At 34.7% G+C, this 14230-nt stretch overlaps 2 protein-coding genes across 2 annotated transcripts in view; one reads left to right on the plus strand and one right to left on the minus strand.

Moving 5' to 3' along the window:
- The window catches only part of LOC125829479 (cytochrome P450 71AU50-like), a 239725-nt gene that overhangs the window by 125039 nt on the left and 100456 nt on the right, over positions 1-14230 (minus strand). The gene's annotated exons all lie outside the window — the stretch shown is intronic.
- On the plus strand, positions 5208-7612 carry LOC125829458 (pentatricopeptide repeat-containing protein At2g22070). The gene has a single exon (XM_049508671.1). It carries the CDS (start codon positions 5224-5226, stop codon positions 7582-7584), a length of 2361 nt encoding a protein of 786 aa, XP_049364628.1. The 5' UTR covers positions 5208-5223; the 3' UTR covers positions 7585-7612.

Genomic DNA, 14230 nt, shown 5'->3' on the forward strand with positions numbered 1-14230 from the left:
TAAAATGGGACAAAATGATCCAAAGGTCAGCCCTATACAACAATATAATCCCAAAAGAATTGGCTAGGGAAAAGACCAAAATGCCCTTAAAATTTCTGGACGGATTCCCTACCAACTGCCAACTTTCAATGGCCATAACTCGCTCATACGAACTCGAAATTGAGCAAACTCGGATGCGTTGGAAAGATCATTCCAGAAGCTTCACAACCATAACTGGAACTACTCCTAACTCATTCTGAGCTAGGAGTTACGACTGCTCAAAGTTGGCCAAAAACTCACTGATTTCCACACTTAGCCAAATTTCCAGATTTTAAATTTTTTTCTAAAAATGACTATTTCCAAATTTCAAGCTTTTCCATAGTTATTTCAAATTGCCGGATGTTACACTTTCCTTGAATTTGAATTTATGGATTCAAGGTTATGATTCATGTTTTTGGATGATTTCTAGATGTTTAGAAGTCATTTAGAGTAGTTAGAATCAATAGGAAGTGTTAATTCACTTTAGAATGACTTAAATAGGCTAAACGACGAAAACTGGTGAAAAACGACGATTTGGGCGCATCCCTGGCGCGCCGCGCCAGCCCCAACTCACTGGGGCTCAAATCTGGCGCAATGCTGGCGCGCCGCCCCAGCCTGCCTGGCGCTATGGGGGCGCGTCGCGCCAGCCTCCTTTCAAGCAAAATTCTGACGAGCTATTGATCTCGTTTTCTGATCCTAAATCGTTTTAATTCGATTCTTTTTCTCAAATTCACTTTAGATTCATGTAGCCAGATCATATACACAAAATCTAACCCAACAACTTAATGAAACAACACTTAATTATCAAGAAACTCCTTAATCCCAACTCATGTTTAAGAACGAAATCAATTCAAGAACAACTACTAAGAACATCAAATTCTCAATCTTTTTAGGACGAAAATACACTGAATTAAACATGCTTGGCGTCTGGGTGAACTAACCCAACGCTATGTGATCTCACATACCTCTTAGGGATCAAACCCATGGCAAAAATCCGCTACAACATGCAAGGATCTCGACGGACGCTTGATCCTCTCCTCTTTTCTCCTCTTTTCTCCTCTTTTCTCTTCTTGAACTCTCAACTAAAACCCTAGGCTAATTTTTGGATTATAAAACTGAACCAAATAGGATTAGACCCTAAAATATTACTAAAAATGAATTAAATCTGATTGGGTAAGGAAAAGACCAAAATACCCCTCATTATTTTCGGCTAACTTTTCTTAACTTCACAGCCTAACTTCAAAAGGCAATATCTCACTCATCCGAACTCTAAACTTAGCAAATTCGGTGGCATTGGAAAGATAATTCAAAGATCTTTCCTAAGGTACCTGGTATCACACGTAACACATCCTGAGCTAGGATTTATGGTCATTTGAAGTTGACCCAAAACTCATACTTAGCTTAACTTGCAAAATTTCAGATTTTGCTATTTCCAATTTAGTTCTTTTTTGAACTCAAGTTGCTTCATCTAGTGAACTTAACACTTAAGAAATTTTAATTCCTCGGTAAAATCCTACTCACAACGAAGGATGGTTCAAGTCTTAGCTCAAAAAATTTATGGGGTGTTACACATTGGTTCCATCTGCTGCAACCACATGAGTGTTAGTTCTCTCACTTAGATCAACATCCATCCTTGTCAAATTGTCCTCCATTAGCATGTTAAGATTCTTCAATTCAACATTGTCAACAATAGGCACTTGCATAGAAACTGGCATCTCTGCACTTTCTGTAAATACAGGATCTGCAGGATCATCATCACTCATGGCAATATCTCTTGGAAACACTGGTTGTTGTGTGTTTGTCACTTGAAGGAAAGGGAACACATCTTCCCTAAACACAACATCTCTGCTCACTATAAACTTGTGTTGGGAAGTACTATATAGAAGATAGCCTTTCTGATTTGTTGAACATCCCATTAGCACACATGTTTCAGCTCTAGAAGAGAATTTATCAGGCTTTACCATCTTTGTTGCATAACATAGACACCCTATGGTTCTAAGATGATCAACTTTTGCCTTGTGACCATTGAACTTTTCATAGGGAGCATGTCCTTTTAATATATACTTCAGTCGGTAGTATGTTTATCAAGTAAACAACAACTAGCACACATACTCACCCAAAACCTGATAGGGATACCACCTTGGAACCTGAGTGCCCTAGCTACTTCAAGTATGTGTCTATATTTTCTATCCACAACTCCATTTTGTTGTGGAGTGTGTGGACAACTACTTTCATGAATAATTCCAAGTGACTTGAATAAAGTACCACATTCATTATTAAAAAACTCTATGCCATTATCAGATCTCACTCTCTTAACAATCTTATTAAACTGATTTTGAACTAAAACAAAAAATGACTTCAATTTTGCAAACACATCACTTTTCATTTTCATCAAATATAACCAAGTCATTCTTGAATTATCATCAACTATAGTCAAGAAAAATCTACAACCATTGTGAGTAGCAGTCTTATAGGGTCCTAAACATCTAAATGAAGTAAATCAATCACATTAACAACTCTAGACATGCTTATCTGAAATGGTAATCTAGTTTGCTTTGCAAGAGGGCAGACTGTACATTTATTACATGAACTGAAATCAACATTCTCTCCAGACAAAAGCATGTATTTCAACACCTTCATTGAAGGATATCCTAGCTTGTTATGCTAAAGTAGATTGTGATTATCTGAATGTTGTGTCATGGTCACTATCCCATTATTCCTGCCCTTTCCACATGGGATCTGAGTAGGGAAGTAGTATAGACCATCAACCTCCTTACCAATCCCCTTCACCTCCCATTGGAGAGGTCCTGGATGACAAAAAACTCAGGGAAAAAACTAATTGAGCATCTCAAGATAGTTGTGAGACTGAAAGTAAATCATACTTAAACTCAGGCACAACTAGTACATTCTTCAATATGCCATCACTAACAACTTTACATTCACAATCGTGTGTTATTAGAGAGTGTTCACCATTAAGTAATTGTACTTTCCTACCCATACAACTAGATATAGAGCTCAACCTAGAGTTTTTTTATGTGATATGACATGTGACACCTGAGTCTAATATCCATTTTTCTGCCTTTTATGTTTCTCTACTTGTTACAGATAAAGCATTAGGTTTGGAAATTATACCTGTCATGTTAACCATGTCTATTGCACCTCTTGAGCTTGAAGCTGGTTCATCAATGTCTATTATCTTCTTATATTGATGGTACAAGTGTTGCTCTTGGATCATAGGTGCAAAAGCATCAGCTGAAGCTTTTTCATATCTAACTGAGTCTACTTCATATCTGCCAGTATTCACCTGTCTTCCAGCATTCACCTGATTCACCATGTCTTGTTGCATATTGGCTTGATAGGCTATTGGTCCTGACTTCGTCTTAAACTTCCAGATAAGAGGCTATACAATCAACTTAAAACAGTTTTCCTTAATGTGACCTTGAAGTTTACAATAGTCACAAATTTTATCCCAGTCTTTCTTCTTAACCTGGAACTTCCTCTGAAAATTTCCTTTTCCAGCATACAAAGCAGTAGGATCTGGAACATGCAAATTTGAAGTCATTCGTTGGCTCTCATCTGCCATGATCATAGAATATGCCTTTTCAACATTGGGCAAAGGATACATCATCAAGATCTGACTACGCGCATGACTATAGACTTCATTCAATCTCATCAGAATATCAAACAGCCTTAAACAAGCTAGATGATCCACATAAGTTCTAGATTTATCACATTTGCATGAAGGTGGAGGAACTAGGGCATCAAATTCATCCCATAACAATCTTAATTTCAAAAAATAAGCAGAAACTGTCAAATTACCTTGATGAATCGTGCAAATTTCCATGTGCAATTGGTAGCCTCTTGATCCGTCAACTTTATCGAACCTTTCTTTGAGATCTGCCCAGACCATAGTTGCATTTGTGGCATAGACTATACCACTAAGCAATTCCTTTGGTACAGTCTTCATGATCTAAGCCAATACGAAAGCATTACATTATTCCTGCTCTTCCAACTCTCCCTCATAAGCACTCCTCTTACACGTTCCTAACACAAACCCCAACTTACTTTTAGCTCGAAGGTTAATCATTATGGATCTGCTCCATAAAGAGTAATTTTCAGTTCCTGTAAGTTGCACGGTGGTGAGGACACTTCCAAGAGTATCTGAGTTGTGAATATAGTGGATGATGATGCTTTCGATCGATCTCTTCAAGAGTCTCAACTGTAGTTGCTCGTGATTTGCTTGGACATTAATGGAGGTATCTGTAGCATCCTCCATCAAGCTGTTTCTTCAGTAATCCCAATCAAACAGTGAATGGATGATTGAATCGATTTTCGATTCAAAGCTCTGATACCAAATTGAGATTTACAGAAAGAATCATATTGAAGAAGAAGAAGAAGAAACTCACATTCATTCAAAGCTTATGTGAGTTAGTTACAGATGTGGGTATTTATACAATACATTATATACATGTGTTGCAGCTACAATATTAACAAACTAACTAACTCCTAATTGATCATTAATCAGGCTGGTTAATTAAATACCTAAGCTAACCATTTCACCAACTGACAGAGTTAATCAATTAACGACCTATCTAACAGAATTGATCAATCAGTTAACCAATTCCAATATAAACCATATATAATATAAATTCATCTAAAACTTAATCATGAGATATTACACTTTATTGGAGTACCAAATGAACCATTTAAATTTTAAACTTTGAGAGAAATACTAAAAACACTTTTAAACTCGACGTAAATTATTAGTTTCACTTATAAACTATTGACAGTCTTAAAAACATCTCTTAACTTGATTAACTAAATTTAAATACTCCCTCGATCTTACAACATAAATGAAATACACTTCTACATTCTCTCCACATTTACTATAGTCTCAACAATTCTTTTGTTTTTTTTTTATTAAAAGAGCATCTTGCTTCTATAAGAGTTTGAGAGTTGAGATCATCTGTTATGTCATGTGGTAGATTGATGGTGTTTAAGTTAGTCAAGAAAATAAAAATCATTTAAGTCGGTCAATAGTTCCGAGACTTAATAGTTTTCTTACCCCAGTTTCCTGTCTCTCCCTAAAAATGGCACACATATGTTCCCGCCAGTTTTCCCTTGTTTTGAATTTGATAAATATTTCTTGAAATTCTTTAGAAATCTTTGAATCTATTGAAAAACAAAATTGCATAAATTATTCGAATGGATCATCAAAACTCGCAATCTTTTGTCTCTCAGTCACATTTCTATGTATCATTTCTCCAAGACAGCTTGAAATCGAAAGACCCATTTCCCATAAAGTTAATCCATGGCCGTATAATCAAATCAGGCATCCATTTAAGTGTTTTCCTTATGAATAATCTCATAAATGGTTATGCGAAAACCGGGTTTTTATCGTATGCTCGTAAAGTGTTTGATGTAATGCCTGTGAGAGATACTTCTTCTTGGAATACACTTTTATCTGGTTATTCAAAAGGGGGTTTAATTAATGAAGCACATTCGATATTTAAGGAAATGCCTTATCGGGATTCTGTTTCGTGGACTACTATGATTGCTGGATACAATTTCGTTGGTCGTTTTCAGGTTGCAATTCAGATGTTTCTTGAGATGGTTAGTGTATCTGATGTTTTGCCGACACAGTACACGTTTACGAGTGTTTTTGCGTCATGTGCTGAGATTAGAGCGTTAAACGAGGGACGGAGAGTTCACTCCTTTGTTATTAAATTTGGGTTGAGTAGTTATGTTTCAGTGGCGAATTCTATGTTGAATATGTATGCTAAGTCAGGGGATAGAAATGCAGCTCAAATGGTTTTTGATGGGATAGTAGTGAAGAACACGTCGAGCTGGAATACGTTGATCTCATTGTATATGCAGACTGGTCAGATGGATTTAGCGTTGGTGCAATTTGAGCAAATGAATGAGCATGACATAGTTTCGTGGAACTCAATGGTTACGGGCTATAATCAGCGTGGCTTTGACGTTCTAGCTCTTAATATGTTTTCTAAAATGCTTAAAGAATCGTCGCTGGAACCTGACAGATATACTTTAGCCAGTGCTTTATCAGCGTGTGCTAATCTTGGGGAACTAAATGTAGGAAAACAAATACATGCTTATCTTGTCAGAACTGAATTCAACACGTCAGGAGCTGTTGGAAATTCTTTGATTTGCATGTATTCCCGAAGTGGTGGCGTAGACATTGCTCGAAGAATTTTAGAGAAAAATAGAGAGTCAAATCTAAATGTAATTGCATTTACAGCACTACTGGATGGGTACATAAAGCTTGGTGATATAAATCCAGCAAGGAAGATTTTTGACTCATTGAAGGACCGTGATGTAGTTGTTTGGACGGCGATGATTGTTGGTTATGTTCAAAATGGCTTTAATGATGATGCAATGGAACTCTTTAGGTTAATGGTTAAAGAAGGGCCAGACCCGAATAATTATACTCTAGCAGCAATGTTAAGCGTTTGTTCAAGCGTGGCATCGTTAAATCATGGTAAGCAAATCCACTCAGCAGCCATTAAGGCAGGGGAAGCATTATCAGTTTCTGTTAGCAATGCCCTGATAACTATGTATGCCAAGGCTGGAAATATCAGCTGCGCAAGGAGAGTATTTGATTTGATACACCTGAACAGAGACACGGTCTCTTGGACTTCGATGATCTTGGCTTTAGCTCAGCATGGACTTGGAGCTGAAGCCTTACAATTGTTTGAGAATATGCTTGCACTTGGGATGAAGCCTGATCATATAACGTATGTTGGTGTTCTTACTGCTTGCACACATGTAGGATTGATTGCTCAAGGCCGTAGTTATTACAAAATGATGAAAGAGATTGATGGAATTGAACCGACATCAAGCCATTGTGCTTGCATGATTGACCTCTTTGGTCGTGCTGGATTGCTAGAAGAAGCACAAGACTTCATAGAAAATATGCCTATAGAACCAGATGTGATCGCATGGGGTTCGCTTTTAGCATCTTGTAGAGTTCACAAAAAAATGGAGCTAGCAAAAGTTGCAGCTGACAGATTGCTTTCAATTGATCCCGAAAACAGTGGGGCCTACTCAGCACTTGCTAATGTGTATTCTGCTTGTGGAAAATGGGCGGAAGCTGCTAAGATCAGAAAATCAATGAAGGATAAACAGGTGAAGAAAGAACAAGGATTTAGCTGGATTCAAATAAAAAACGTAGTCCACGTCTTTGGTGTAGAGGACGGGCTTCATCCGCAGAGAGATGCTATTTACAAGACAATGGAAAAAATCTGGAAAGATATCAAAAAGTTGGGATTCATTCCTGACACTGAGTCAGTGCTTCATGATCTTGATTATGAGGTGAAAGAGCAGATTCTTAGACATCATAGTGAGAAGCTTGCAATTGCATTTGGGTTAATAAATACCCCGGAGAACACTACTTTAAGGATCATGAAGAACCTTCGAGTATGTAATGATTGTCACTCAGCAATCAAATTTATCTCCAAGCTCGTAGGGAGAGAAATCATTCTGAGGGATGCCACTCGTTTTCACCATTTCAAAGGAGGTTTCTGCTCATGTCATGACTATTGGTAGGTCATGAACCAAATTTTATCTAAAATTCCACATCTGGACAAAATTCAAACGGAGGTTTATCTATTATTATTATGTAAGCAGTAAGATCCTGATATGCTTCCATTGTGCATATATGTTTTCCAACAATACAATTGGCATCAAGAGCCACGCTTACATCTTATTAGATAACATGATATATATATGTATGTATATGTTTTCGATACATACATTAATATGCAGTTTTTACGTGAGTTCAGTGTATAGCCGAATTCAATTATGTTTAATTACTAATTGTTGATAATTGTGGTATATCACGATGATTGCATATGTCAACCAATATTAAAGTTTTTTTTTAATTATTGCAAGTTGAGTTACATTGCATTGCAAAGTTAAAAAGAATTAAAAGAAGAGAAGAAATCGGAGTATTGAACATTGTGACGTCTGCAAATTAAGTTTTGCATAAGAATTAAAGACTCTAATTTTCAGCACTGTTTTTTTCTTGATTCTTTTGGTAATTAATATTTGTTGATTGGCTGGTGACTGTTTGTTATATTGCATGTGTCGGCGGCTACAGTGGTACCGTAGGGCATCACCGGTTTTTCATAGTAATATTTTTTGGCAAAGTGAGCGTTTAATTTAATTTAATTTAATTTTTTTTTGCCAAACAATTGATACTACAATTAACTGCATGTGCTCATTCTTTTGGACTGGCCAATAATCAATTCTTTCAATTATTTGGTTATTGTCTTTGTCACACGGCATTAAACTTTTCTCATACGTGTATAATGTAAATATAATTGAGAGTTTGTGATTAATAAATAGTGCTACCATTAAATGGTCTATTTGTTTGAGATCACTTAGAAATTCTTAAAGCTTTATATATGTGGGATTATACCAATGTATGAATTGAGAATAATGATTAATAAATAGGATTTATGAAAGTGGTCTATTTATTTGAGTCATTAGAATATCTTCAATGTATCATGTATAAATTGCCCTAAGTGAATATTGGTGGTAAATATTTATTTATATGAATGGATATTTACCTTAATATGCTAATAATGCTTAATTAATTCATGAGAATAGATATTAAAGGTTTTCTCTGGTCTAAAAGGGAAAAAATGTAATATCTTGAATTTTCAGATGTATTAATTGAAAGGACAATTTTGATATAAGAAGGTGTTGTGTGTCTTAGTAAAAGAAAGGGCACAACCTATGCCTCATGCTCATGGGATAATAATTAAAAGAGAATGAAAATTGAATCTAGTTATTTTAATCTTTAACTATACCTAAAATAATTATTTTTCAAATTAGGTCATTGTTTAAGTGGTCATGATTTTTATGATCTCTGATTGACTTGAAATTTGGTGGTTTCATTGAAAATTGTTTAGATGGGTTTTAAATAGTTTGTCGGATTAAATTTGATTTGAATATGATAAGATCATTCTTTATGTCAGTTATGTTCATGTAAAATCTAGAACATGATTACACATGGTGATTCTACAAGAATTGATATGTGATAAGAATGTAGGTCATGTTGTTTTAATTCCTAAAGATGCTTAAATCAGTTGAATTTGAATTTGGTCACAGTTTTGGAAATAAATTTCTTATAGATTCCAATTGTCCTGAAATTTGAAAAGTTCATTGATAACGGCCTAGTAAGAAGTACTCATTTCTATGTGGTTATAATTCTTTGATGTCGTTAAAATAATTTTTGAATTGTTCTTTGGAATTAAATGTGACTTAGTATGAATGACATCCTTTATATTGTTTTTATTTATGTTATATGTGGTACATGATTACACGTGATGAGTTAACACAAATTGAATATGATAAGGATGTAGATCTGTTCATTTTTCCTCAAATTGTTTGAATCTGAATTTGATCATAGCTTTGGAGATAAATATTATTTTTGAACTCCAATTGATCTGAAATTCGGTAGGTTCATCAGAAACGATCCAATTTAAAATACTCATTGTTATGCAGTGATTTGGTAATTTGAGGTCGTTCAGATGAATTTTTTTTTGATAATTTTTGTATCTTGAAAAATTGCTCAACTATGATAGATAGTGGTGATAGAGTTTGTTCTCTATGATCTTCATGACTAAATTTTAGTGAAGTATTAAGTTCATGTGTTGGCTTAGACCTTCCTCCATAACGGATGAAATTAATACAAGTCATTAAAGTTTAATCTCTAGTTTTGATTATTTGTATTGACTCTCCTAAACTGAGTAATATTTGATCGGATCAATGGATCTAGGGATAAAGATATTCACTTGACTTAAAATAATATATACTCTCCATCTGAGTTAGCTTTTGTTCTAAATTTATTGAAGTGAATATCCGACACCATGTATGTATGTTGCATGAGTAGTCATTTTTTCATCAAAATTTATTGTTCAAGATGCATTGATATCTATGAGGTGTGTTTTTGAATTTTAATATTCAATGTATACATAAACATGCTTTTCTTTTGGAATTTTAGAATTTTGTTCTTTATTCTTAATTCGTGTATCTATTTCACAAAATGATGATATATGATAAGAATTACTGGGCGGGAAAATCTTAAATTCTATTTTGGCCAAACAATGTTTCAACCAAATTGATCATAGTTTTGGAATTCGGAAAAAAAAACTCTGATTGATCTGGAATTTGGTAGATTCATAAGAACAACCTAGTAAGAAACTAAATTTTTTTGGATCGTTATATGAGTTTTTGGTCATATTTGATTAAATAGTAGTGAAGTATTAATTTTATGTGCTGGCTTAGACCTTCCTCCCTATCGGATGAAATTGATACAAGTCACTATGTATTTAATCGTCTAGTTTTGATAATCTGTATTAACTCTCCTAAACTGAGTAATATAGGATTGGATCAATGTAACTAGAGGATTTTCACTTGACTTAAACTAACAGTAGACTCTCCATCTGAGTTAGGCATGTATAAGGTTATGGAGTAAATAATCGGTCATTGTACATGTGTATTGCATGAGTAGTTCTCCAATCTCATCGATTGGCTATTCGAGATGCATGGATATGTTTACATCCCTACTCTATTCGAATAGGGCGAAAGGTCGCGATGACTCAAAAAATAATCAATTGATTCAATTTTAAAAGAATTTTAAGAAAATAAGAATTTTAAAGAAGTCGCCACCTAATTTTAGGATAACTAGGAAACCAATTAATTAATCTACGAAACCAAGATATTCTAGGTAAGGGGTTCAAGTTATTCCGAAGGGAAAGGGTTAGGCATCCTACAAAATCCACAAATGTGGGTCCCGACTGAATTCATTTTTTTCAAATTGAGGATGAGAATAAAATAATGTACAAATATAATAAACATGCAATATACACAAGTAATATGGTAAAACAATAATATAGGAATCGGCCTAGATTTGCCTATCGTCAATAATATACAATATAAATAGGAGTATAATTCGAACCTAATTCGAATAACTTCAATAGGAAACACCTCCGGGTACCTGTAAACACACTTAGTAAAAGGGTTAGTTATAAATAAATAAAAATAAATGAAATAAATAATTGAAAATAAAACCCGTCTTATTAAAATGGGAGGCCTTGGAAATCGACGGTAATTTCTTCATCGGCCATTTTAACTTACAAAAAATATAAACTTAAACTAAATTTCCGTCTTTTATAATGTGGAAGCCTCCAAAATCGACGGAGAGATTTTTTCATTGGCCATTTTGAACAAACAAAATATATGAACTAAAACTAATTTTCCGTCTTTTACAATGTAAAGGCCTCCAAAATAGACGGAAATATTTTCTCATTGGCCAATTTTAACATAAAATTTACATAAACTTAAACTAAATTTCCCTCTTTTAAAATCTGGAGGCCTCTAAAATCGACGAAGAGATTTTTTCATTGGCAAATTTTAACATAAAACTTATATAAACTTAAACTAAATTTCTGTCTTTTAAAATGGGGAAGCCTCTAAAATCGACGGAGAGATTTTTTCATTGACCAATTTTAACTTATAATATATAATGGATAATAATAACAACCAAATTAATAAAAATGGCAAAACGACCTCTATGAACAAACTTTAACAGGAAAACTTCATATCAATATTAAAAGTTAAAATAACAAATTATCAAAGTAACATCATAACAACAGCAAACCCAACAGAAGATATATATCAAACATCTATAAATTATTAAATTATTAAAATAACAACAACAAATATGACATGCACAATATCGAATAAATAAAATCCTAAATGAATTAAAGAAACAAATAGCAGTGTCATATTATCCATAATCATAAATGCTAATAGAATGGTGCTAATTAATTGAAGTAAACACGACAATAATAACCCAAAAGAAATAAAATGAAACCCAAAACAAACAAGAACTCAGTGATGTTGAACTAATATAATGAATGTGAAAATGGCGAAGCAAATATTAATAACGAAAATATCTATATATTGAAAAGAGAAAAAAAAAGCAATAACAATAAAAAGTTGAAAAATAGACAAAAATACATTTTAAAAATATATAGAATTAAAAGGGGTCACCGGAGGTTGTTTTCTGGCCAAATCTGGCTGTGGTTTGCCGGCGATGAACTGATTGTCGCTCGTTGGTCGTAGCTTGACCGGAAACAACTGAAAAAATGAACAAAATCATCAAGGGGAAGGGGAAGGGGACTAAGTCGCGACTGGATTTGCTCCGGTTCATCAGAGCTTGAAGCTCCTCGCCAGAGCTAGCCGCAAGAGAGATAAACAGAAGAGGGAAAAGGGTTGTTTTTTCGGAGCGGCGTCAATGGTTTCCCTAGTCAGTGAACCGTAGCACGTGGTAAGGGAGGACAATGGTCTTTTGGTGGTTTTGGATTTGTTTGGAGTTGTTGTGGGTTGATTTTTTATGGAGTCTCGCCGGAAAAGAGGACGAAGTGGGTTTTTGGATGGCTGTGGTGAGACCTTGGCGGCTCAAAAAGGGAAAAATACATCCATACTCCTTCTGAAAATTATACACCAACCCTAATTTTTATTTCACCACCCCTTTGCTTTTGACCTAAATTTACTTAAGTAGGGGAGTTGCAATACAACGGGCTCAAACAATGGGCTTGGGATTGTGGCCCAAATTTATCGATCAATCTGTATATGTAAATTTTATCTGTATTTTGAATGAATTTTTATACTGTGCAAAAATACAAAATGAATATTAGTAAATGTAACTAATAAAATGAATATTAAAAAATATTTAATGAACACAACTAATGACATGTAAAAATGCAATTTTAAAATTAACTGATAAAATATCACAAATTTTGATAAATAAGGATAGTTATCGATAAACTTATTTAAAACTATAAATTTTTTATTTTGAACTATTAAATAAATAAAACTTAAAAGTTACGAATTTTAAAAATGTTAGGCCAAAATTGGGTGTCAACAGTTGTCCCTTTCGTTGGATATGATTGATGAAAGAAATTATGAACAACGAAAATTGACAAACCCGATTTTGGCCGAACACATGACCTTTATATAAAAGTACGGTTGGAATGTGGTGGAAGTAGACCCCGGACTTGCCTCCAAAAGGTTCCACGCTGTGTTACGTCCTTGTTGAAATAGTCTGCACCTGTGGCTCAACTGAGAATGCATCCTCTTGGATGTTCTAAAAAAAAAGAAGATGAAACTCATTAGTGGAGACAAAATTATAGGGAAAAAGATAGCATCTCTTACGATACGACAAATGAAGATGAACCATTGGTAGGATAAAAATGCATGTCCATCGGTAGGACGAATGAAGATGATCAATCGATAGGATTTTGAATGTATGTCCATCGATCAAACGAATGAAAAAAGATGATGATCCATTAGTAGGATAAAAATGCATGTCCATCGATAGGACGTGAATGTATGTCCATCGGTAGGACGAATGAGAAAAGATGATGATCCATCGGTAGGATTTTGAATGTATGTCCATCGGTAGAACAAATGAAAAAAGATGATCCATCGGTAGGATTTTGAATGTATGTCCATCGATCAGACGAATGAAAAAAGATGATGATCCATTGGTAGAATAAAAATGCATGTCCATCGGTAGGACATGAATGTATGTCCATCGGTAGGACGAATGAGAAAAGATGATGATCCATCGATAGGATTTTGAATGTATGTCCATCGGTAGGACAAATGAAAAAAGATGATCCATCGATAGGATTTTGAATGTATGTTCATCGGTAGGACGAATGAAAAAAAATGATCCATCGGTAGGATTTTGAATGTATGTCCATCGGTAGGACGAATGAAAAAAGATGATCCATCGGTAGGATTTTGAACGTATGTCCATCGGTAGGACGAATAAGAATTCTTTCAACGCAAGTCTCCTCCGACTTGAATGTGGAATAGATAGGGTGCACATCTTTCACTTCCGAATAGATGAGACTTAAATGCAAATATCTTTCAACGCAAGTTTCCTTCGACTTGAACGTTGAATAGATAGGGTGCACATCCTTCACTTCCGAATAGATGCGACTTAAATGCAAATATCCTTCAACGCAAGTTTCCTTCGACTTGAACGTTGAATAGATATGGTGCGCATCCTTCACCTCCGAATAGATAAGACTTAAATGCAATGGCCTTCTCGGCGAATGAAAATGCAATGGCCCTCTTGGCAAAATGAAAATGCAATGGCCCTCTTGCC

Source organism: Solanum verrucosum, unplaced genomic scaffold, assembly GCF_900185275.1.
Source record: "Solanum verrucosum unplaced genomic scaffold, falcon-dt-bn FXZP01000031.1, whole genome shotgun sequence".
Taxonomy (NCBI): domain Eukaryota; kingdom Viridiplantae; phylum Streptophyta; class Magnoliopsida; order Solanales; family Solanaceae; genus Solanum; species Solanum verrucosum.

Coding starts and splice junctions, on each gene's coding strand:
- LOC125829458 (XM_049508671.1), top strand. CDS start 5,224: ATGGATCATCAAAACTCGCAATCTTTTGTCTCTCAGTCACATTTCTAT.